General features: G+C 45.9%; 1 protein-coding gene across 3 annotated transcripts in view; it reads right to left on the reverse strand.

Moving 5' to 3' along the window:
• Slc24a3 (solute carrier family 24 member 3) overlaps positions 1–25,766 on the reverse strand; it is a 487,613-nt gene that overhangs the window by 13,432 nt on the left and 448,415 nt on the right. For all 3 annotated transcript variants that reach the window (XM_004840887.4, XM_087188635.1, XM_087188636.1), the window contains 7 exons: positions 24,786–24,839; positions 18,979–19,112; positions 16,700–16,860; positions 15,717–15,987; positions 7,703–7,869; positions 5,286–5,400; positions 3,800–3,912 (listed from right to left, as the gene is read on the reverse strand). In XM_004840887.4, the coding sequence (XP_004840944.1) occupies positions 3,800–3,912; positions 5,286–5,400; positions 7,703–7,869; positions 15,717–15,987; positions 16,700–16,860; positions 18,979–19,112; positions 24,786–24,839 (1,015 nt within the window). The remainder of the gene's footprint in view (positions 1–3,799; positions 3,913–5,285; positions 5,401–7,702; positions 7,870–15,716; positions 15,988–16,699; positions 16,861–18,978; positions 19,113–24,785; positions 24,840–25,766) is intronic.

The following is a 25,766-nucleotide window of genomic DNA, read 5'->3' on the forward strand; positions in this document are numbered from 1 at the left end:
ACAATTCCAGCAAAATGACCAGAGTGACTCAATTATGTCATGGTCAGATGGAATATGAACATGGACCAAACATCTCATGGGGCCTGAATTTTTATCTCTTGATGTCACTCTGTCACTTGATGGTGTGACCTGGAGAGGGCATGTTTTTATAGCTGTAGGAATTACTGACACAAGAGTCATGTTTAATGTTCTGTCCCTTAGAGAGTATAGGGAGAATGTTGGAAAGAGGACAGAGGGTAGACTGCTAGGGGGCTATTTGTGAAGACAGTGCATCTAACTGCATTGGAATTTCAGGCCTGGGGGCCATGTTCAGTCAGGAGGGTGTCAAAGTTGGCTACAGGATCTGGCTTACTTCTTGGATGAGTCTAGCTTTGTTTTGGAAATTTTCTGATTTTGCCTTTCATGACCGTACCCTATAATCTGAGCAAAATAAAGGAGAGGTTCAATGGTGGTGTGGTTGCATTTGGGTAGTGCCCCCAAAGGTCCCTGGGTGCCAAAAGCCCAGTGCTCTGGGTGGAACTTTTGGGAGGTGTTGGGGATGTTTAATAGTGAACCCCTCTTATGGAGGTCTTTGGGTCACTGAGGCTATGCCTTTCAAGGGACAATGGGAGCCCTGTCATCCTTTCTATTTCTCTGCTTCCAGGCTCATAAGCTACATGTTCACTCTGCCATCCAAAGCACTAGCCCAAATGATGGTGATCCTGAACTTGGCCTGAAACCTCCAGAACTCTGAGCCAAAACAACATTTCCCTCTTCATAAGTGAGTTGCCTCTGGCATTTAGTTTTGGTGACCTGAAGCTGCCTAATAGGGTGGGTCATCAGGGCACTGATAGGATTCTCATCCCCTGTGCCTGCTGTCCGTCCTTCCTGGACAATATATGGTGAATCTTGGTTATCCAGAGTTGGATTTTCTGGGTTATTTAGGACACAGTTTATTTTTTATCTTTTTACTGCCTGGTTTTAGCCACTGCCTTCTAATCTTTGGCAGAGGAGACCAAAAGCAGTTGAAATTCAATGTAGAAATAGATTCATGTACTTTTTTTAGAGATAACTAAAATATATGGATTGATAAACAACAATGCCAGAGGCATAGTTACTTAGAACAGAAAAAGAAAAAAAAAGAACCCCTAAGCAGCATAAGTGTTCAAAAAGAGCAACAACATGATTAAATAAATTTTGGAAGATGAATATGCTGGAACATTAGGTCAATTTTGAAAATAAAGATTTTAAGGAAAATGTTTTTAACATAATAATGAAAAGCAATGCACAAAATGTCTGTCTGGTGTAATCTCAGTTATCTAAAACAACCTAAAGAGACACAAACATGTTGAAATATTACCAATAATCACCTGTGGATTAGATTGTGGGTAGTTTTTATGTCATCCTCTAGAACTGGTTCCAATAAGCAGCCATCAACTGTACGTGGGTATATAAACTTAAAAGTCATTAAAATTAAATAAAATTTAAGCATTTGATTCTTGATTTGCAGCAGGCACATATCAAGTGCTTGTGAGTCACAAGTGGCTGGTGGCTCCCGTATCAGCCAGTGCAGCTCAGCACTTTCCCATCAAGACAAAAAGTTCTACCGTGCAAGGCAGCTCAAGAGTTTCCTGTGATTTTCTATAAAGCACATGAGTTTTTTCTATCAGAGAAAGAAGAATAAAAAGTAAAGGTCCAGCTTAACTAGTTGTAGGAAGACCCCCAAGAAATTTCTTTAGCATTGGCTGAAGAGCATCAAGATGACATATATTTTAAAGAAGTGGTGAGCCAGCCCTGAGAAAGTTATCATTGGCAATAATTGCCGTTGGAGTGAGAACAGGCAGGATATACTAACAGGAGGGAGGTGTCCACGTGTGACCCAGGAACAGGAGCTTCCATGCCAGGGCTGGTCAGTGTGCTGGCATGTGGGACAGAGGAGGGGGGTTACCCTGTACCCTCTGGGTAGTGTGGATAGAAATAGGGCCCAGCTGGGGTAGATGCCCACAGCACTCGTGCTTCAGTGACAGGTTGCCCACAGACCCTCTTCTCTGGATCCCAGTCCCAACCACACATGCCAGCCTGGACAGCCTGTTAGTTTCCCATGTCTGCTTCTCTTCCTTGGTACGGGCACACAGCCAGACTGATGATACAAATCCCTTCTTGCATAGAGTGGGGTATATATGACTTGTCTACACCATAGGACGGGGACAGATAGGACATAAATGATTCTAGGTATCATCATGAAATGAGCTGCACAGCCTTCAATGCCTTTGTCCCTGCTTTCTGAGTGGCTAGAGAAGAACTCCAAGGTGGCAGAACCACAAGATGGAACACGCTCCACTCCCTGAGCTTCTGCAAGGCAGAGTCCCTGCAGCTGCAGAATGAGTGACTTTGCAGAGGGTCTGAGTAGTTACCAGTATTATTCTAGCAAATAAAACAGCAAACAGCACTTTGTACTCTGTGCAGATGGTGCTGAGGCAGCCTGACTCCGGGGCAGGGTGGGGAGGTGCCTGGCAGAGCCCTGAGAGTGCAGCTCTTGGAGTCACTGGGCAGTGATAATGGTTCCTGCACACTTGGTGATGGGGCATGCTGTTCCAGTGGCCAAGATGCCTGCAATCTCTGTGAGGTGTGGCTGGGGCTGTGCTTGGCTCTGAGATTCATGAATACAGATGTGCTGGCCTAACAGCCCCCTTCCTAGCACCCTCAGGCTCCAGGCAGCTTTCCTGGACAGAGACATGTCACATATACCCTTGTGGTTCATAGCTAGAGAGGAAGCACATCTCCCATAATCCAGGAGCACAGCAATTGCAAACCTCATCTTGCTTCTGGGCTTCTCCTCTGTGGTTTCTCCTCTCTGGGCTTCTGATACATTTCCTTTTTCTGCTACTTTTACTGCATATACTTTGCTGTAATAAACCCCAGCCATAAATCTAGCCTGCTGTTAGTTCCTGAGAATATCCCTGGTGAATTAAAAAACTTGAAGATGGTCATGGAATCTCTAAAATACCTCCCATCCAAGACTTTTCTTCAGGAAAAGAGAACAAATTGCTCCCAAATAAATATGCTTCTCCCTGTTACTTATATATCTTACTATTCTCAATTGATATTCTAGCCTATAAATCAAACTCTTGTAAGTTTGGTTGATTTGAGTCAAGTCATAAGAGCCTGATTGACAACAGTCTCATTCTTTAGTTTGTAGAACTTAGCAAGGTTATTTGGAATTCTATGATCACCCTACAGATGACACCCTTTCAGTGTCCAAATTGGATGACATCTTTTCAGCTTCTCTCACATATGCATCACCTAACCTGTAATAAGATGAAGGAAGCACAAAGATACCAAAGCCAGGGCTGGCAAATTCTGACCCAGGGGCCATATCTGGCCCCCAAACTGATTTTGTATAGCTCATGATTAGAATAGTTTGGATAGTTTTGAATGGCTAAAAAAGAATCAAAAGAAGCATAATATATCATGAAATGTGAAAATTATAAAAATTTAAATTTCAGTTTCTAGAAATAAAGCTATATTAAAACAGTTATGCTTCCTGTTCTAAGCTGTGACAAAGACCATCTGGTCCCCAAGGCCTAAAATATTTACTATTTGGCCTTTGACAGAAAACATCTTCCCACCCCTGCGCTGGGGCCCTGAAGTCCCCAGGAGCCTGACTTCGGAAGGACTTTGGCAGGAGAACTTGTTTCCCCCTTGATGTTCTATTATTTCCACACATCCTTTGGCCTGAGACCAAATCCCAGTGGCCAAGGCCACTAAGAACAGTGCATGTGGCTCTGGATTTAAGGCACACTATGGAGAAGTCACTTACATAGGATCCATAGTCCACAGCCAGTGTCTGCAGCGCCCAGGGGAGACCCAGCCCGATCAGGATATCAAACACGTTGCTCCCAATGGAGTTGGACACGGCCATGTCCCCCATCCCTGTGAGGACAAGAGGAAGCTCCAGTGAAGGATGCAGGAGGCCAGGGCCCTGCGGGACATCCCCAAGCTGTGGTCATCACCAATTCACACACTGACTCTGATGCTCAAACCTGCAACCCACATCCTATGGAGCTGTGGACCCTTTCTCCAAGCACCATCTCTGATTCACCATGGGGGACTCAGGAGACCAAAAATGGTTCCAAAATGCCTGGTAGTTATAAGCCGTCCCTCTAGAAAGCGTCCATAAAGTGGCTCACGCGGTCACTGACTTAAACATTTTGGCACCACCTCCTGATGTTTCCACACTATGCTCATTTCTTCTGGGTAATCAGCACCCAGAAGACACCGAGATATAAAAGTTTCATGAGGATTTCTAGAGGACACTGTGAGGTTCTGTAGCTGTGCAGTGTTTGTTTAAAATAAATCCTGCTAGGGATTTAGCTCAGTGGTGCCACCTCCTGCCTCACAAGCACAAGGTCCTGAGTTCAATCCCCAGTACCAAAAAAAAAAAAAAAGGTAAGTTTTAGGGCCAGGGATTTAGCTCAGTGGTTCCACCACCTGCCTCGCAAATGCAAGGACCCAAGTTCAATCCCTGGTACCAAAAAAACAAAACAAAACAAAACACAGACAAACATAAAATAAATCCTTCCAGGGGACCCAGAGAGGGAGGAGGAGGGGATGTAAACAGAACGATGTGTTACATGCACACAGTAGCACCCTGATGAATGGGATTGTGATGGTCTGCAAATGTGCAGCAGTAAAAATTTTAAAAATGCCTCCCAGCATCAGTTCAACCTGGTGGGAAGGACAGGAGCACCAGAAGAGCAAGGCCATCCTGGGCACATGTGTCTCTGGACAGCCAGCAGTGAGCCTGGTTGGAAGGAGAGGGGGCCTATGCTAGAAAGAGACCTGGGAATTGTCTCTTGGAGGGTCACAGCAGCTGGGTGGGCCTTTAGTACTGGGTATGACCTCAGTTTTAAGCCTCAGTTTTCTTATCTGTATAATGAGAGAATAGTTGCCTTTATCTCATAGAGTTGTTGTTTATATTAATAAGATGATGCACCTACAGTGCCTTACTCAGTAAAGATTAGCGATTGCTATTTGTTAGTCTTAATAGTAAAAGGATGCCAATATAACCAGAGGGGCTGGGGGCACTGCTCAGGTAAACACCCCTGCCTTCTGTGCATAGAAACTTTTGCTCCTTTTCTTGCTCTTCTGACTTTAGGAAGCCTATGACTCTCTTGGCATTGAGGTCACAGGTCCTCTGTCCCTCCTTCCAAGTGTGATCTACTGCACCATTAATTGTAGGGACCCCCCACAGACAGGACAGCCCCCTCCCAACTTCCCTCCCCTGCTGTCCCCGGCAGCCCCACCTTGTCTGGCCACGATGAGGCTGGCCATGCAGTCTGGCACGCTGGTTCCAGCGGCCAGAAAGGTGATGCCCATGATGACATCAGGGATCCCCAGTGTGTAGCCAATGATTGTGACCTGGAAGAAGCAAGAAGAGGCAGTGACTGAGGCCCTTGGGAGTCCTACCTGCCCAGGCATCTCATGACCAACACTCAGGAAAGATTCTAGCCTATGGCACCTCTCTGGGCACAGCATCTGCTGTCTGTGTTAATATACAGGCAAGGGACACAGTGATAATTTTATGGTGATGGACTCTAGCCTTTCCAGCAGAGAGCAGCCTTCTGGCTTCTCACGAGCCAGGTGGGCAGCTCTCAGGAGGAGAAGTAGAACTAGGCAGAGATAATATTGGGGGAGAATATCCAAATTCATGATGGCCTAGCACTTAGGCACTAAGTGCCTAAGGATAAAGTGTTGTTCATGGGTTTTAGTTACTTTAACTCTCATAATAACTCTGCCAAGTAAATGTTATGCTATTTCCATCCTTTAGAGGGGAAACTGAGGCCCAGGGAGGCCTGTGCCCAAGCTGAAGGCTGCTGGGAGTGACAAAGGTGTGGGACCAGGTGATGTCTGAGGTCTTTCTAACCCGATGGGCCATGTGCGCTTTCACTGTTATTATGGTGTTTGTGGTTGAGTTGGACTTTGGGGATCAGTCACCCAGAGGCTGGCCCAGGCTTCTTCCTTTTGCCTGTTTTCTCCCCCACTATCAGTGATTTCTCAGGACTCAGCAGAGCTCCCCAGGGGCGAGGAGGCTTTTGAAGATGAAGCCAGCCCAGTTTTCTGGTCAGTGGGTGTCAAAAAGAAAAAACACAGAGGACTCAGGTCCTCACCCCAAGCACAGGTCAGACAGTGCTCAGTGGCTGCATCAGATAGAATGTTCATGAACTAAGGATGACGGAGAAACTACTGGCTGTAAGATTTCAGTTTTTAAAAAAATCGGTTTGACTGTGCTGTCAAGACAAGGGATAAGTATGAATTTGTTGTGTCAAGTTTATACATTTGCTATTACTGTACTTCCAACATAACCTATTCTGAGCTATTTTTAGCTCCTGAGTTTATCTCTCCTGAATTTATATTACATTTCTGTCTAATACTCAAGCAAGGTTAATTTGGATTTGCATAATTTTGTCATGGCTTTTAATTTCTCCCCAACTCCAAGTCTAATAAATCTGGCTTGCTCCCCGGTTAAAAAGCAATAGTCATAAGTGGGCAGTACATGGTGCATGCCTGGGTTTCTTAAAATGACCTTAGCAGAGCTTTTTTGAGCCATAACCTCCTAACTCATGCCAATCATTGAAATGTTATTTCAGCCTCAGAAGGGACTTCAAGTAGTCACCCAATCCCATGACCTCTTCGTTGAAGAAATTGACTCGGAAATATTGGGTGCTGTGCTTTAGATGTAAAATTTCCTCCCTTCCATTCTTGTTTGTTTGAGGTGGGGCTTTGGAAGGTAACTGAGTGATGAGGGCTCTTCACCAGTGGATTAATCCACTGATGAGATCGTAATTGATGGCATTCTTGGAAGGTAATAGAACCAGAAGACAAGGCCTTGCTGAAGGGGACAGGTCATGGGGGCATGACCTTGGGAACAATATCTGGTCACCACCACTTCCTCTCTGGCTCTCTGTTTCTCAGCTGCCATGAGGTGAGCAGCTTTCCCCTACCTTGGTGTTTCTGCCTTGAAGCCAGCTGATCATGGATTGAACCCACTGAAATCATGAATCAGGATACAGTGTATTTTTCCTCCTATAAGTTGTTTTCCTCAGGTGTTTGGTCACAGTGACAAAAGCTGACTATCACATAGGGGAAGGCGATAGTGGTCACCACCCCCAGTTTATCATGTCCTCAGCCTGTGGCTCTGCTCTGCCTCCACTAGAGTGGTTGGAGTGTGTGTCCCCTGCCATGGACACTGGACTTGGCTGATGGAGTATGCATGGGAGCAGTGGTCAGGCAAGCCAGGCCCATGTGAAGACCTGGGGGCATCTAATGTTTCCAGTGACCCTCTTACATTTCAGTGAACAAACATCAGGACAGCAGCATTCCCCAGGCAGCCCTTGGCCAGAGGAAATCAATACATGGAATAGATATGGACTCAGCCAGCTGCCTGAGTCAAATGTAACCCTCCTGTAGCTTGAAGCATAGCTGCATAGCCAGCCCCAGCTATGATTAATCACATTACAGTCAACCTGGAGATGCGTGAGCAGAATGAATGCTCTGACTCTAAACCACTGAGTATAGGGGTGATTTGTTACATAGCATATTGCAGCAATAGCTGGCTAATACAGCTGCTGGACTAAAGCCTCAACTCCTATTCCCATCTAGTCCAGTGTGCCTTCTGCTCCACAGAGATCTAGCAATACCACGAGGCCCTCCCCGTACTCACCATCCACACCATCATGTAGGAGAAGGCTGCAATCCACAGCGTGGAGGAAGCAAATGTCACCATAAACCATTTCTCCCAGCGGGGCTTGTTGCAGTTGGGGACAGTGAAGTATAAGACGAAACTCAGTGGCCAGGTGAATGCCCATTTTACTGTTTCCAGTTTGCCGGCTGGGAAAATGAAAAAGGTGAAAAAATCAGCACCAATCTTTGTTCAGTGAGTCCCCGGACTGCTTCCCCCAGAACTAAGCCTTGTTACCTGGCTCACTTCCCCACTGCTCCCACCATATGGTCTTTTCCTAAAGACTTCAAGGGGCTTCTCAGCACTCCCCAAACCCAAAAGAACTGAAGAGAACCAAACAGTTATCCCTGCCCACCTGCTAGTTAGGTCTCAGAAATAATGGCATGAGTCACTTCTCAGTCACACAGGGCTGGGGCTGGTCTGGCAGGTGGGCAGGTGGAAAAGACAAGGAAGAGACTCAAGACACAAAAGGGGTGTGGGGTTTGAAGTGTGGGCTGTGGATCCAGAGAGACCATGGGTTTCCTCTGTCCTAGGCCTGGTTTGGTAGCAGTTTGTTCAAATCATGACGCCTCGGCCAACACAGTGCCGTCTAGTGGAAGTTCTGTGTTTGCAGCCCATGCTGACAAGGATTTGCAAAGTAGCGATTGCTTCCTGGCTCCCTACCTGCTTGCTGAGGACAAGAAGGTCCTGCTGGTGACGACGCCCCCACCTCTGTGCTGCCCCTGGCAGTTGTGCTCCAGAGCCATCTGGAAAACCCTATTTTGGTGATTATATTGTCACGAGTTCCTTGTGGCCTCAGATTTGACAAATATATCAGCTCTCTTTAGCTTTCATGACCATCTTGCTCTAACTCTGGAAATAAACACCTGTGTACTCCCCACTTCAATTGAGGTACAGAGCATCTCCATCTCCCAGAAAGTTCCCTGCACCTCTTTCCTACTACCACAGATTCATTTTCCTGTCCTCCAACTTCCAGTGAATGAAATTGTCTAGTATATTTATGTGTTTACCCTCTTTTATTCAGCATAATTTTTTTTTTTTTTGGTACCAGGGATCGAACTTGGGTCCTTGCGCTTGCGCAGCAGGCGGCGAAACCACTGAGCTAAATCCCCGGCCCTATTCAGCATAATTTTTAAAGATACATTCATGTATCAATGATTCATCCCTTTTCATTGCTGTGTAGTAGTCTACCTGATGAATATGCTACAATGTGTGGATCCATTCTCCCAGGGCTGGGCATTCGGGTTGCTGCAGGCACCACCAGCACTTTTCTAGAGTCTTTTTGTGGGCATGGTTTCATTTCTCCTAGGTGAAGACCAGAGGGACAACTGCTGAGTGGTGGGGTGGGTGTTTACTCCTCTTTGTAAAAAACTGAAGTTTTCCAAAATCATCAAAATATTTTATATTCCCACCAGAGTTAAGGACCTAATTTTTATCACTATATTTTATACAGTGATAAATGAAAGGCTTAATGAAGTTTATTTTATGTGTGTGTATATATATATATATATATATGGTATGAGGAATTGAACCTAGGGCCTTTGCACAGAGCTACATCCCCAGCCATTTTAAACTTTTATTATTATTATCATTTTGAGACAGGGTCTTGCTAAGTAGTTAAGTTGCCCAGGCTGGGCTTGAACTTAAGATCCTCCCACTTCAGCCTTACAGAGTTCTGGGATTACAGGTGTAGGCTTCACTTATTTCATATTTTAAACCAATATCCAGTTCTACTTCAAATTACCTCTTAATGGCTTATCAATAGTTTCTTAAAATAGAGCAGAAATGTCACCTAACATTGCTCGTACCCCACTTCCTTCACATGGCTGAGGCAGGGTGGTCTCTAGGGAAAGAGGGGCTTTCACATCAGCAGCTGTGGGGCCTGGGCCTCACCCTGAGGCTTAGGAGTTGAGCTGCTCAGCTATTTAAACCTTGCTAAGCCTCAGTATTCTCATCTGCAAAATGTGAACACAGTACCACTCTGTGGCTGGGAGATTTAAACAAGGTGACACAGTGATGCTGGCATGGCAGTGGGAGCACTAAGCCTGCAAGGTGCTCCAGTCTGAATCCTCAATCACTGATTTATTCTTTTTTTTCCATCACCACAGATACCTCTGGCCACCTGCCCAATGGACCTCAGTCCCTAGGCCTCTCCTGGGGCTGGGTTGTCCGTCCATTTCTGGCTGAGGACCTGGCTTCCTAGCGGAACTCCTGCCCTATATCTGTGTTTGCTACCAGCAGCCAGAGAGGGAGTCTCAAAAAGGAAACTGTTTTAGAACCTTCCAGAAACTTCCACTGCCCTCAGAGTAAAACCTTGCCTCCCTCCCACTGAGGTGGCTCCACCTGCCAGTTTCCCTGCTTATCCTTCCCACCCAATTAGAATATGAGCTCTCTGGGAACAGGAGTCTTCATGAGCTTGTCCATCATGACTTCCGGAAGTCATGAATGGCACCGGGAACCACACTCACATATGAATAATGTTAATAGTGATGGCTTTATTAACACAACCTGACCAGACAAACCACAGGAAATCATTTGCTGCAGAGAATCTAGGGCCTCTTACCACCAAAGGCAGATTACAGCAAAGAGAAAACATTACTAAGAGAGGGGAAGTGTCCCTGCTGACCACTGTGTATCTCATTACATCTGAGGTGTGGCACTGGCTGGGTGGACCATGAAACTGGGGGCTGCGTCCAGCTGGTTCACACCATCATTGAGCTGTATCCAAAGGGTTGCCAATGCTGTAGGATCCAGCACGTGGTCAAGTCTTTGGATCTCAAATGTACCTGGGAATTCTGCACATTCCTAAGCCCCAAAGTAGGGTGCAGAAGTGGGGCCCATGGAGCTATTAGGGTTCCTTGCTCCCTCCTTTGGGGGAGCACCCTTGCAGAGACAGGCTTGGTTTGGCTGCAGATGCACTCCTGACTCCAGGTCTCCAAGGAACACATGTGAGGAAGGGAATGACCTCAGCCTAGCTCTTTAATATTCTCCAGAGAACAAGAGAGGAGGAAGGTGAAGGCAGATCCTAGGATTGCAAGAGCTTGGGGAATGACATTGCTGGATGTGAGCAGCAGATATCATGGCAGGCGTGCACGGTCCCCCCTCAGCTGTCTTCAGATACTCCAGGTTGACCCCAGAGGACATGATGCTGGGAAAACACAGTTCCAGTGTCATCAAAACGACACAGATGCTTGCTTTACAGTGAGGCTTTTTTCAAGTGACAACCTCCAAGGTAGAAACTCAATGGGTGCTATGTGAAATATGTCATTAAGCATCAGGAAACAAATATAACTCCTGAAGCAAACCAAGTGACACACAAAGGCACCTTTGAAACTTGATCTCGGAGCAGGCTTAGTCACGCACACAGGTCCATGCTTAGCTGATCTTGCTGTCCATCCTTGAACAAAGGGGCAAAAATTTCCTTCCTCTCTGACAGAGTTGGCAGCCCTTCTGGACATTGTTCCGTGTTTTGTTCCCTTAACATTTGGTCCAAACAGCCTGCCGGGATGGGTTCATTCACTTGCATAGCGTCTCTGCCACTTTGTGGCAGGGCCTGCTCCAGGCGCTGGGGACACAGCAGCAAATTCAGGAAACAAAACGCCTTTCCATGTGACTGTGTGACTTTATGGAAGTCAGTCAGCACTGAGGAGACAAGGCCTTGCGAGTTTCCTCGGTGGATGCCTGGGCTTCAAGGAGCAGAAGGACTTGCTCTAAATTATGTTCCTTATTCTGCTGTGTAGAAAGTTTAATTCAATTGGAGACAGGAAAAAATAATTGTGCAATATTTTAGACCTACAGCCATATATATATATATATATATATATATATATATATATATTTATCTGTATTTGTTGTGATTATATGAGGGTAAAAATGTACATTTAAAATTGAAAATATAGAAAAAAATAATTCTACCAGGGAAAAATATAATTTTGTTTCGGTGGACTTCCTTCCAGTCTTTTTTATGGAAATGTGTCTACCTATACCACATTTTTGTCTGCCAATAGAAAGGCTTTCTTCATTCAAAAGATAAAAATTGATAACTATTTGTGTATATATATGTAATGTAAATACAGTATGTATAGGTGCATATAACATATATGCATATTGTATGTATAAAACCTATACATAAAGCATATACATCTTTAAACATAGGTACATTAATATCTGTGCATACATGATCTATGTACCAACATATTATTTTTAATGTATACAATATATCTGGATATGGTGGTGCATGCCTCACCAGCATTCTGGGAGACTGAGGCAGGAGAATCCCAAGTTTGAACCCAGACTGGGCAGCTTAACATCTTAGCAATACTCTGCCCCTCTCCACCCCAGGGAGCTCAGTGTAAAGGCCTTGGGTTCAATCCCCTATGTCACAAAACACAATACATAAAACCAACATACATGTGCATGTTCTACGTCAACATCTGTCTATTAAGTACTGCAGGCTGCACATCCGGGTACACAGCTGCTTCATGTACACATTCCTGTGCACACACCTGTGCGTACACATATAGACACTGTGTGTCCACATTTCCACATGCATGTTTGCTCATCACACCCACCTCAGTCCTGTCCTTATTGCAGCTGGCATTGTGGCTGGGTGACAAAACAAGTGGCCCAGGCCTCTTGCAGGATCACCATGAGAAGCCCGAGGAACTTAGCACTAGGGGAGCCATGTCTGTGCCCTGGGCTGCATCTTTCAGGGTGGCACCCAGGGCTGTGTGCACGTCAGCCAAGCGCTCGCCACCAAGCCACCCACAGCCCTCCTGGCACCCTGATGCCTCTGCTGGCCCATGACACACCCCAGCCTCTGGACACCCTGGAGGGTCCTGATTGTCCATCAGCCGCTGGTCCCACAGTGAGCTCCAGGCCAGAGCTTTTCAGCTGTGAATGAGGGGAAGAGCGGTCATTCAGGGAAGACCATCCCTCATTTTGGACCAGAGCCTGGCTTTGATATGGGCTTTCCTGCCCTCTAGAAGAACTGTGAAGGTCATTGTGTCACAGCAGGACTCTCTTCCTCGATACTGCAAGTGTGCCCAGGGACTGGCAGTCCCGGCATCTCCTGCAGCTTGTTAGAAATGCAGACTCTCAGGCCCTCCTGGCCTTGTGAATCAGGTCTGGACTGCATTAGGACACCTGGACAGGAGGCTGGCCAGAAGCCCCTGATGTCTGGGCAGCAGGACTGAGTAGGGCAGATGACAGCAGCCACATCCCCCAACTCATGTGAAGCCAGAATATGCGGCCAAGGGTGTGAGGACTCTGTTGTCTGCAGGCTCTTCCCAGAGACATGACAAGTGGCTCCTCACACAATATTCTGGTCAACAAAGGCCCATGTATACGATAGTGGTCCCATGAGATCACATGGCCCAGTGACACTGTAGCCATCATGTGTAAATACATACCATAATGTGCACACCATGGCAGAATCTCCTGGCCATGCAGAAGCAAGCTTGTTGTTAAGTGACATGTGACCACACCTGACACCTACAGGGGCCCTGGCACTACTCTCACCCAGGATGGGAATAAGGAACAAGTGGCAGGAGTGACAGGAAGGGGCCCTTGTCCCACCAAGGCCCATGTGAGCTGACCTCTGGTCTCACTCATGCAGTCTTCCCTCGTCTGCCAAGATGGGTGCCCTTAGGGATGTGGGGCTTTCCTGATGCCAACATGGTGCTTGGTGCTCACAGACTCTTCAGCTGGCATGAGTGTTTCCTTTGTCAGTGAAAGAGTTCATCAAATTAAGGGTTTCTGGAGCTTGAGTATGGTCAGCCAATGGCGAGCTCTGAACACAAGGGTAGGGCAGGCACAGTTCCTGACATGGGTCCCCAAGATTCTGCAGCTTGATCCTCAGAATCCTTGAATGGGAGGAGCCTGCAGTCCTGTGGCTGTGCTGTGTCCCACGGTACAGCTGGCCTTCGAGTAGGGCCACTAGACAGGAAGCCTGAACGAATCACAGGATCCCTCAAAGCATCAGGGGAAGCCAGAGAGATTGGAGGTGTGGGAAGGAGCTGCCCAGTGAACATGGGGCCACAGGGAACTGAACTTTGCCACAAACCTGGATGTGGGTGTCTGGGATGGTTTCTCCCCTGGGCCTCCAGAAAGGAACACAGCCCCGTCCACACCTTGACTCTGACCTTGGGAGGCTCTGAGAACCCACCTGCACCTCTGATCTACAGAATGGTGAGCTGGCCCAGGGGTGTGGTTTTAAGCTTCTAAATCTGCAGCAATTTGTTACACATCAAGAGTAAATGAAACAAGGGTTTGCAAAGGAGGAGTGCAGTATTTGGTCATTTACTCCCTAAGACCACCGTGACCTGGCTGAAGGGAAGGAGGCTGCCAAGAAACACATCCAAAGGTGGCAAATGGATAAATAAGAGTGTTCCCCTTATCTATGGAGGACAGGTTCCAAGACCCCCAGGGAGGCCCGAGGCCATGGATAGTGCTGATCTTTATATATATGTTTCTCCCATACATTTAGAACAGTTTAATTTATAAACTAGGCACAGTATGAGATGGACAGCAATAACTAGTAATAAAATAGAATGATTTTGATAGTATACTGTAATAAAATTGCCAGCATCATTACTCTTGCACCCTGGGGTCATTCATTATTAAGAAAACAAGAGTTAATGAAACACAGAGCTGTGCCACCATTGCAGTCACAATGGTGAGCACGTGAGTAATGGGCCAGTAGCACATACAGCATGGACATGCTGGATAAAGGGACAATCATATCCTGGTGGAGAAGGAGCAGGATGGTGTGAGACTTCATCACATTATTCAGAATGGTGTTCAATTTCAAACTGAAGCATTGCTTATTTCCATCATTTTCCAGTTAATATTTTCAGAATGTGGTTGATCACAGCTGACCTTTGGTAACTGAAACCACAGAAAGCAAAACCACAGAAAAGGGGACTACTGTTTAGTTTTTTTCTATCAAGATAACCTACTAACAAGCAGCAATTTAACTGCCTGGGCAAGTAGGGAACTCGCTGGAGTACAGGAGTCTGGCTGAGTACTTTCTTATTCATTTTAGTAAGTTTCTAATGAGGTTCCTATCTTTGGAGCCCTGAGTAGGCTCAGGAACAGCCTGCTGGTCACAGAGAGGCGTACTTTCAGAGTACTGGAACACCTTGCATCTGAAAACAGTATGGGAGTTGGACTCTGCACACGCACATCTGAAGCCTTTCCCCAGACTTCCTAAAGAGCTCACATATGTGAGTAATTCACACACTCAACAGTGAATGCACTCTTTGCACTCTTTCCAGAAACAACCAGAAGCTTCTAGATGGTTTAGTAAAGAGATAGAATTCTTGGGGCCTGGTCCACCATTCTGTTAATGGGTGGACAACATTACTGGAACATTCAAGTGCAGCAGTCAGAGGAAGAGGGCATGCTGGACCTGGTGGCTGAGGTCCTGACAGCTTTTATAGTCTGTCTGCCTTCTCTTTTCAAGGTCTAGGGAGAGTTTTTGGCCAGCCTTACCAGCAAAGACACCCAGACCAGCTTTTTACCCAGGTCTGCATCACCTGTGGCTCCTGTCCTGTGGATAGCACATCATGGGAGAGGGGGACCTGAGAATAGGGGCCAGGGACAGGAAGTGGGGACAAAGGGAACTGAGCAAGAGCCCCCAGGTTGAGCCCTCCATCAGCTGTGGGACAGGGGAAGGGGAGCAAAGTTCCCCTGTCCCTAACAAAGTGCCTGGATAACAGGGGTCATGGGAATTTCCTCTTCAGCACCAAGAGGTCTTGCAAAATTGCTAAGAGAGGACCTTCACCCATAAAATGCATCCACAGAGCCCAAATTTCAGACCATGATCACATGCCACCATCTTGGTCATCCTCAAACCTGTAAACTTCATATAAATGTGCTTACATTCACATAGAGACTTTTTTACACTGAGTAGTGAAAAGCTCATTCAAGTCAAGGCCATGCATTCAGTGGCCTGGAAACAGCTCCCACCCCACCTGGATTTAGGACCTCTTACAGGGGGGGTCGAATGGTGTGTATGGTCCTTCGTCATCATCATCATCCTCTTCCTCCTCCTCGTCATTCTCATTGTTCTCGTTGTCCTCATTCTCATTCTCTGTCTCATTCCCAGCCTCGGCGACAACATCGTCTCTCCGGGTCCCATTCACACCCCTGTCGGGGGCACTGCTGGGCCCTGTCCCATTCTCTATGGTGTGTTTAATTGGGATCTTGATGGCCACCTCAGATTCCCCATTGGCATAAGCCCTGCTGTTGATCAGTCTTTGTCTCTGGAGAGAGAAAGGAACATGCTCACTCCAGGCCGAGGGGTTGCAAGTACCTTATACCCAGGACACAGGCCATTGGGATCTTCCCCAGGCTGCAGACAAGGATATGTGTCCAGAAGGTTCTGGAGTCAAGTTGTAAGATTCCCCAAATAATAAACAACTTGGACAACCTTGCAGGCAGAAAGATTAACCTTTTATAACTCATCAGAGCTTGCAAATCCCTTTAGAGAAAATTCCTATGACGAGGATATGTCTGGGCTCTGTGGTGTTATCTTTCTTCTCTAGATTGGATAAATTCCCTTGCTCCTTATGGGGGAAAGCCACACCCTGTGTATGGGCTATTGTATCAATAAGGTTGCTGCTCCAGAGAAAGGAAAATAAGGTCCAAGACTTAGGGTTACTTTAAATGAAGGTAACCTTTATCTAGTAATGACTTCTGTGTAAGCTCACATTAGGAGGCTTTAGTGAAATGTAAGAATAAAGGAAATATGTTGGTTGAAGGGGACAGGGAAGTCTCTCTAGACAGCTGGCAGCTGAACTTGTCTTTCATGTGTGGAGGGAAGAGATAGGACCAGGATGCAGAGTTGGTGCAGGGAGGAAATGTTGTGAAGGGCTGAGGGATATTCTGGGGTTACACTTCAAGTGAGGAGATCTCTCTTCTTCCTGTGGTTCCCCACTCCTGTCTGGTGACAGTGCACTGTGCCTTCCCAGATACCTCATTGATCAGCATGCGACTGGCCATGGAGAGCCGGGTCTTGGGGGGAAAGTGGCTTGTGATCATGATCCTCAGGCCAGCCTCAGAGAAAGACAGCTGGTGTGGATAGGCTGACAGCAGCTCATCCACCATGATTACAGATGCTTTGCGGTGGAAATTGGCTAGGGGGATGAAAAAGTTAACACTGAAGCCAGGAGGACAAAAGAGAAAACCATTCATTCTTCTTATCTTCTCTTCCTTTCTACCTCACATCTCCCTTCTTGCCATCCATCCATCCATCCACCCATCCATCCACCCATCCATCCACCCACCCACCATTCATCTATTCATCCATCCACCCTTCTATTCTTATTTCCTCCTTCTTCTTTCCCTCCCTCCTTTTTTCCCTCCCATTCTTTCTAAGAAAAATTGCAGTGAAAAAAAATTGGAGGAGTTAAAATCTCCTTTCCATAGTCTTATTAATAGCTCATCTCAAATAGCCTGAAACAGCTCAAACATCATTCCTTGACATGGCAGGAATAAATAACATAAGAGAATTCCCCTCTGTCCTCAAAGGATTCTCTTCCCACCACTTAGGTCCAGGGCAAGGGAAAAATCCAAATAACCTTTATTAACCCTACATACCCTATAAATACCGACAATGTTCATACTGAGTTGTCAAATTCTACAGAACAGACTTGGGTGGGAGCGGAGGTCATGCTGAGCAGACACATCGTCCTGAAGCCCAGCCAGGAGTGGAGGTGACCAGGCAAGGTCAGCCACACTCTGAGCTGTCACTCCAGAGACCCAGCACTCGGAAGGGGAACTGGGGTGGGTCCTGTGCAGTGAATTGCCACTGAGGCCTGTGCCTGCTCTGTGAATGGGCCACTGGTGCCCATGGGCTTGAGGACCTGGCCATAGACCCTCTCAGCATCTGCTCCTGTTTTCTAAGCTACCACACTGTGAAATGATATTGGAAATCCTGACTAATATTAGGTAGCTGACTTTGGTTCCTTTGGAGTATTCTTTTTGTGGTTATAAAGCACCCAAAAGAAAATAAACTAAATGATGTAGAATGGTACAAAATCATGCTGAAGTCTGTTATTAAACATGCACATAATCATTCAGAAAAATATATCAAATATTTCATTTTCAAAATCGAATAATTAGCCACATAGTCTAAAGATGGAGATGTATTTGAAAATAACCTATATATGCTCTAACTTATTTTTTTTTCTACAAAGCAACCATGTGGGACACATTTCAAGGGGATTTTTTTTTCCTGTGGTGCCAGGGGTCAAACCCAGTGCCTTGTGCATATGAGGCAAGCTTTCTACCACTAAGCTATGCCCCAGGCCCTCAAGGGGAATTTAAAAAATTAAATGAAATATAAAACACACTCCAGGCAACGTTAATGATAAATTTTTATGTTCCTTGATGTTAGAATATTATTTATTATAGAGCATCACATTATCTCCTTTAGTGTGTCCACTGCTTTGTAAGAAACTACTGAATATCAGATTACCTTTGGAAGGAAAGGTAATTCTCCATCTCCTTTTCCAGCTTGGAAACTGAGTTAATGCGGCCTGATAGTGAATTTGGGTATAGGCAGTAATGTTCTAGTAACACCTGTCATTTACAGAGCCTACTTTATCTGCTCTACTCATGAAATAATAATTCCCAATCTCGGAAGAGAAAAGTGAGACTCAGAGAGGTTGAATAACTTGTTTCATGGTCACGCAGCCCAAATGTGACAGAACTAACACCTCAAAACCCATGATCTTTTCATTAGCCATCCTGTCCTCACTTCCCTGTCACCTCCAGGAGAAATGCTCCCTAAGACTCCATGGGACTCCCTAAGATTTTCCATGGAGCTTCCCAAAACTCTCCATGGAGCTCCCTAAGATTTTCCATAGGACTTTCTGATCAGCTCATCACCATGAGATGTCCCATAAGGCAGCCAAAAGAAGGATGATAGGACTGAAAATTTGGATGTCTTTGTGTCCTCTCTCTTTGGACAGGCAGTATTTCCTCAAGGTCAGCTGGATCCCCTATCCATCTGTCTACCCATCCCTCCATCCATTCACCCACTCACTCACCCATCCATCTTCCAATCCATCCCACATACTCTCACCCGCATCCCATCTACCATCCCCTTATCCACTCACCCACCCACCCACCCACTCAACAATTCATCCATCCATCCATCCATCCATCTATTCACTCATCCACATATGCACCTATCTATCCACTCATTCTGCCACCCTTACTCCCTCCCTGCCTCCCTCCCTCCTGGTTACCTTTCTTAAGTAGCACCACAGTTGCATCGCAGTTGCTGTTGTCATCAATCTCAGCATTGTTGGCCAATCCATTGACCATGTTTCCAGCACCTTTTGTCCTCCTTTCGAAGCACTGATGTATGCATGCATTATATCTGAGCAAATCAGTAAGCATAAAGAACCCATCAGCATTCTCCATGCCTCTGTTTCACAATCCCACTGAGAGCTCCCTGGAGCTCTTGGTCCACAGGCATGGAATGGGACCCCTTACTTTAAGTTGTGATCCTTCCTACTTTGCTATCCCACTTCCTGTCAGAATACACAGCTGGTTACATTTCCTGATGGAAGGATATGTGATAAGTGAAAATAAAATTGTATTCAGAGAAGCCAATAATGGTGCACTATGTTCTTTGCCAACTCCTCCTGTGAATGGTAGGACTGCTGGGGCTGAGCCACCTCACTCAGAATGTATATAGGGAAGGACTGTAATAAGCTCCGTGGCCACTTCCAGGGGCCATGTCTCCTCCCTGGACCTATGCTGGCAGAGACCAGCTTGGCAGGAGAAGGAGGAGGTGTTGCATCCTGCCATCACCTGCTGGCTGGGCCACATGGTCTAGTTGTTGTAGGCTGGCTGGCTATCTAGGTCTTTGTCTTAGGTTTCTTGTGGTACTAGGTCTTAGACTGCGATACTCCTACTATTGTACTGTAATTCCCAGTTCAATTGGATTTCCACTTTATGAAAAAATTATGGGCTACCACTGTCCAAAACAATTGAGTGAAAACCCTGGGCAATGTTTCTCATATGCCCCAGCAGACTGCTGTTGGATGGGAAGAGGCTTGTACAAGCTCCTAGGATGTTTTTGGCAAGCAAATGTTCTGGTCATTTTACTTATAGAGGGAATCCCAGAAAACTCATGGGCAAAGACAGCCTGCTCAAAGATCTAAAGATTCCATGGATTACTGGCCATAGAACAGCAACTAGGGAGTCTCCCCAAACTTGACCTCCAGCCTCCCATGGAACAGCAGCCAGCCACAGCCATTCTGAATCAGCAGCTCAAAGATCACTCAACCTGTGTGATGTCCTGTCTGCTGCTGCCCTGAGGCCTCCTGAGGTCTCTTCCAGCTGCATCCTTGTGCCTGATTCTTCAGTCAGTGCCACTCTGGGGTGGGCTGCCTATAAGGACACTATAGCCACCGTGGAGAGACAGAGGAGCTGTCTGTAAGCTTCTTCCTGTACTCCCAGAGCCACTGCTGGTTCATACACGGCAGGAAGAACAGAAAAGTAGTTAAAAAGGATGCTGGCCATGACATGGGTGGGCAGTCTGATCCTGGAAGACCCACATGATTCCTGACAGGTGGGCACAGAATTAGGGCATCACTATTTCACAGCTTTCAGGAAGCAGGGGATATGGGCATCACCCATCACTGGCTACCCACATCACAGAGAGTAGGGTGATATCAGTGTGCCCCTGATGGCAGGGCTCACCCCCACTTGGGCATAGTCTGGCCTGCATGGAAGAAAACACAGGGGCCAAAGGAGCAGGGTGTGCCACACATCCTGGGGTGCAATCAACAATTCTAAATCATGTGAAGTCTTCAGGGAAGATAGCAAACTCCATCAAAGAATAAATTGCAAGGAAAAGCATACACACACACACACACACACACACACACACACAAGAATTTACACATGAAAAGAGATCAAAACATAGTGCAACCAATTATAATGAGTAGAATTCATTTGAATTTTGATTTTTAAAAATATTTATGACATTAATGAGATCAAAAGAAAACTGCAAATAAATATGACATGAATGGAAATTTGAACACTGATTGGAAGTTTTATGATATTAAGGAATTATTAATTTTAAGTATAATAATAATTGTGGCTGTGTTCAAAATGAGTTTTTTTAGAAACACATGCTGAGGTTTTTATGGATAAATTAATATGATGCCTGGGGCTTCTAAATTATATTGAGGGGATAGACAAGGTGTGGATGGAGCAACTACGGGCTGATGGTACTGGGGCTCATGATGAACATTTGAGGTTTGTCACACTATGCTGTTGACTTTTGAGTCTATTCACCATTCTCCTTCATGACAAAGTCTCCCCAGTTCCTTGGCTCAATGGGAATAGCCTTGCCTGCTACAGAGAGAGAGAAATCCTGCTTCTGCCATCTGGACTCAGAAACCATTTTCCCACAAAAGTACTGACTTGCTGGAGAGAGTAATAGAGAGGGTAGATATGATCAAAGCATTTTATATGCATATATGAAGATTTTGTTATGAAACTCATTATTTTATACAATTAAAATGCACTCATAATTATAATTGACGATATTTAACCAAAAAACATTGACTTGCAAGAGGCTTTGGTTTTTTTAAAGTACAACTGCCTATTATTTTCTTATTGAAGTTGAGGTCACAGGATCTTCATACCATACAATGAGGGCGCTGTTGAAACCAGATTCCAGTGACTAACTTAACCAACCTGTCACATTCCATCTTTATAAAAAAAAACTATTATTAATTTTACTTTGCAGAAGAAGAGCCTGAGATGGAAATCGCTGAATAACTTGGCCAAGTTCCCCTGGCTGGTAAGCGGCAGGGTGGGGTCTGTGAACCACTTGACCTTCCCCACCAGACTGTGCTGCTTCATTTGGGGAACAAGTCCCCAAGAAGAGACCCAAGAGTGCAGAACTCAATCCTTGCCAAGGCCACACATGTCCCACGGTTCCTTAAGAGGTCTATCTAAGTGACCTATTCAGCATTGCCTTTGGATCTGCAGACAGGGTGATTAAGGTCATTTTAAAGCTGTCTACCAAGGAGGCAGCTGATGATTCTAATATATGCTATTTCTTTCTTTCTTTTTTTTCCCTGCTGCTGTTTTATATTTTTAATTGAATGTTTTAAATTTTGTGCTTGTACCCTGAAGCTACTTTATTGTGAAGCATGCAATTTTATAAATCAGATTTTATAAAACCCAATGATTACAGCCTCTGATTGCAGAGGGGGACAGCTAAAGAGCAGAGATTTCAATTTAGAACTTAGGGCCCGGATTTATGTAGAAAATTCTGCGAGTGCAGTAGCTGCTGTTCGCAGTTTTATTTGGATCCTGCTGGTTTGAGCAGCTGGAAGGATGGTAGAGCTGAGGCCTCAGCAGAAATATATCTCTTTAGCTTCCACATGTGGTGGGACTGGGGGAAGAGGAGAGGATGTGCTCACTGGTCATATTAATGTCCAGTTGACCAGCCAACCACCCACGGGCTGGGAAAAGGCGTGGTTAAGGGATGCAAGAGCCAGAGGAGGCAAACTAGCAAAGCTCTTCAACCTTTCTTGTCTCTTCACCCAATCTGCATTTGGAGACCACTCATCTGTGAGGACTCCCGACAAGACAAGCTTAAATTAAAACTCAGACTCAAAATACAAGGCCAGTGTAGTGCATAGAGCAGACACCATATGACAATTCTTCCAGAATCATGGGCAGATCTACCTCCTTGAAGGGGTAAAAAGAACTCTTGACTCTTTGAGAACTCCAACTTAGAGCCCCCAAAAGTTAAAAAAACAAAGTAAAATCATTAAATAAAAACCCTGAAGGAAGCGGTGTGTATTATTTGAGGTCTTCCCACGGTGGCATGGATTCTCTCTATAGTTCTGCTATTGGAAGCGAACAAGAGGAGTAAGATGGTTGCTTCCATCTTTAAAGCTATTTCCTATGGAGTCTAGAAACTTTGGAAAGGGTTTGAACCAACTCTAGTTTTCCTGAGAGCTCACTGATTGGTGAAGCTTTAAGTGAAAAGTGATTAGTTTCATGGTGTGTGACGTAGGGTTTCTTCATCAGTTTCCTCATGGTAACACCAGAATATGTTAGGTCCTAGTCTAGAAATGTGATGTCCAGTAAGAACACCTTGATGTTGTGTCTACATTGGTCAATGGACAAGTCCTCTGGGAAATGCTGGGCTCCATACTTTTGGCCATCGGACAATTCTTCTGGCAGATGCTGTCATACTTTTGTCAGTGGGCAGAGACTGGTCAGAACCTACCCTAGAACCAGTCAAGCCAGCTCACTGGTTATATTTTCCAATGTCCACACTGGCTTCTAATGAGTCTCATCACTGGTGACCAGAATTAACTTTAATTAGTGCTCACCAGCAAGGAAAACATATGTCAGCTCCAGGCATCTGCCTATTGCATCCACACTGACTATATCAAAAAGTTTCCTGCTTTCCTGACCCTAGAAATGTGCTCACTCCTGTGGCTGCATATGCTGGGGAACACAGGGTTGACTCAGTCACAGAAACAGCTCCTGTGGGGGCTGTGGCTCCAGCTCTGCATTATTTATAAGCCCCTCATCTGTGACACCTGTACATCCCAGGAGGTTTAAAACCTGCTCCCATTTGACTTAGAATACCATTATTTATAAGCCCCTCATCTGTGACACCTGCACATCCCAGGAGGTTTAAAACCTGCTTCCATTTGACTTAGAATATCAGACACATCAGCAATATTCCTGATGTAAATAGTAAGTGGTCCCAACTGTGAGAGGGAAGACTTATGATGTGGTGGCTTAAAACTGTATCAATAAATATTTTGACATTTTATTCCCTTCTGTTATGGTTTAGATCTAAAATGTCCCCCAGAAGTTTCATGCATTCAGAGGTGGGGCTTATGGATGGTGATTAGAGCATGAGGCTGCTATGTTCATCGGTGGATTTCCCTGGTGAGTTCCTGGCTGAATTTGCTGTTGGGAAGTGGGGCCTGCTTGGAGATGGGTCATTGGTGCTGGGACCTAGAAGGATGTATTCTGGTCCCTGGATCCTCCCTTCTCTCTCTGCTTTCTGGCTGCCATGGGGTGAGCAGCTTCCACCATGATATTTCTGCCTTGGAACCAGCCAACTATGGACTGAATCTTTGAGAACCATGAGCCAAAATAAACCTCTCTTCCTTTAAGATGTGGGTGTTAGGTATTTGGTCCCAGAGACAGGCAAGTGACTAATGCACCTTTAATAGATGATGCAGAGCCCTCAGGTATGGCCTGTACTCAGTGAATATGGCCAACGTGATGGTGTACAACTTGAGATGAGATCATATAGATGGAGTCTCTGGGTCCTTCTTGCTTTCTTTCTCTGGAACCCCTGGTTTTGTAGGACACTACTCAAGTAGACCTAAGGAGAGGCTCACATGGTGAGAAACTGAGCTCCCAGCTTGTCAGCCATGTTTGTGGGTCGCGGTCAGGGACATGAGACAGCCCCAGCTGATGTCTGACCTCATGAGAGACCAGAGCTAGGACCCCCATTAAGCAGCTCCGGGATCCTAACTCTCAGAATGGCATAAGGGATACATCTTTGTGGTTATAAACCCCTGTTTTGAAGCAATTTGTTTTGTAGCAATAAATGACAAAGACCACAGGAGGAATGAAAGTCTGCAGACACATGCTCCAAGGTTTTAGTCTTCTCTTAACCAGCTCCAGTCCCATCTCCCTTCACCCTTCATAGAAATGGAACTCACTGGCTTCACCTCTTTTCTTAGGAAAGAGGTGAAGCCAAAGCAAGGCTGCCCATCCCTATGAGGGAGCAAGGGTTCTAAAGAGCTTCTCAGGGACACCTGGAAGCTGTGATTCCCGCACTGGGCCCAGGTTGGAAGGGTCATTGCTGTGGTTATCAATCAAAGTCACAGAGATTCCAACAGGGGCCCAGTGTGCTTGGGAAGGTGGGGACTGAGATGCCAGTCATGCATCCACCTCCCCACACTCCTCCTTTCATGTCCTCATGTGGTTCTGGCTGTTGGAGATAATTTGGGACAGGAAATTAAGGATGTCCTGTACTCACTTCATGATGATAATGTAGATGAGATACATCAGCACGAGGACTAGAGACTCCCACCTGCAAAAAACCAGGAACAGTTAACAAAGATGACTGGGGAGGCAGCATCTGGCCATTCTGAAGACAGAGGGTGAGTGGCTGGGACAGCTGGGCAGCTGGGCACCAACATCTTCTGGTCGCAGATGTTCCCATGCCACAGACAGCTCTCAGTGGTCAGCCTGTCTCCTTCCCATCTAAATAGAAGGCACTTTTTCCTTTCTGGCATCTGCTCACCTAAAGAGCCCCTGGAAAGGTGCACACAGGCCCATGAGTAGGAATCCATCCACAGTCTAATCCTTTACCTGGATTATCCAGGTGTATTCACAAAAGGGGAATGGAAACTGGAGGAACTGATGGGGCAGCTGGGGACTGTTGGATATAGAGGAGGGGTGGGAACAATATGAGGGAGGAGAGAGGGAGAGAGATACTCACACAGACAGAGACTTAGAGAGGAGGGAGGTGGGGAGTCAGCAGCAGGAAGGTAGGAATGAGTGAGAGGGGAAACAGTTGAGAGAAAGGCAGAAAAACATAAAGAAATCCACTGGCGTGTGCCTTCAACTTCTTATAACTCAAGTACTTTTATGTTATAGAAACTTCCAGCTAAAACCCAGGGAACGGTTCCCTGTAGGCTCCTTTGCAGCTGCAGAACTGAATTAGCCACTTGATGTAGCTGTGGCTTGGAGAGGGGGTGACTAGAGGGTTTCCATGAGGAAATTTGGGGCATCTCTGTTTTCCTGACTGTCTTCAAATTCTGAGTCCAGAAGCTGGTCCTAGAGAAATGCTGAGCCCAGTGTTTAAAGGACACATATAGACAGGATTTTGGTTGTTGTAGTATTCATAAAAGAGAAGAGTTGGAGAGAAGCCAGATGGTTATTCATGGGGGACTGGGGATGGAAATTTTAAATGTGTCCCCACCACGACCCTGAAAACATGTCTGTAGCTATCAGG

The sequence above is a fragment of the Heterocephalus glaber genome, unplaced genomic scaffold (assembly GCF_053883595.1).
Source record: "Heterocephalus glaber isolate CG9 unplaced genomic scaffold, H.glaber_assembly_v1.0 deba00001532, whole genome shotgun sequence".
Lineage (NCBI taxonomy): Eukaryota > Metazoa > Chordata > Mammalia > Rodentia > Bathyergidae > Heterocephalus > Heterocephalus glaber.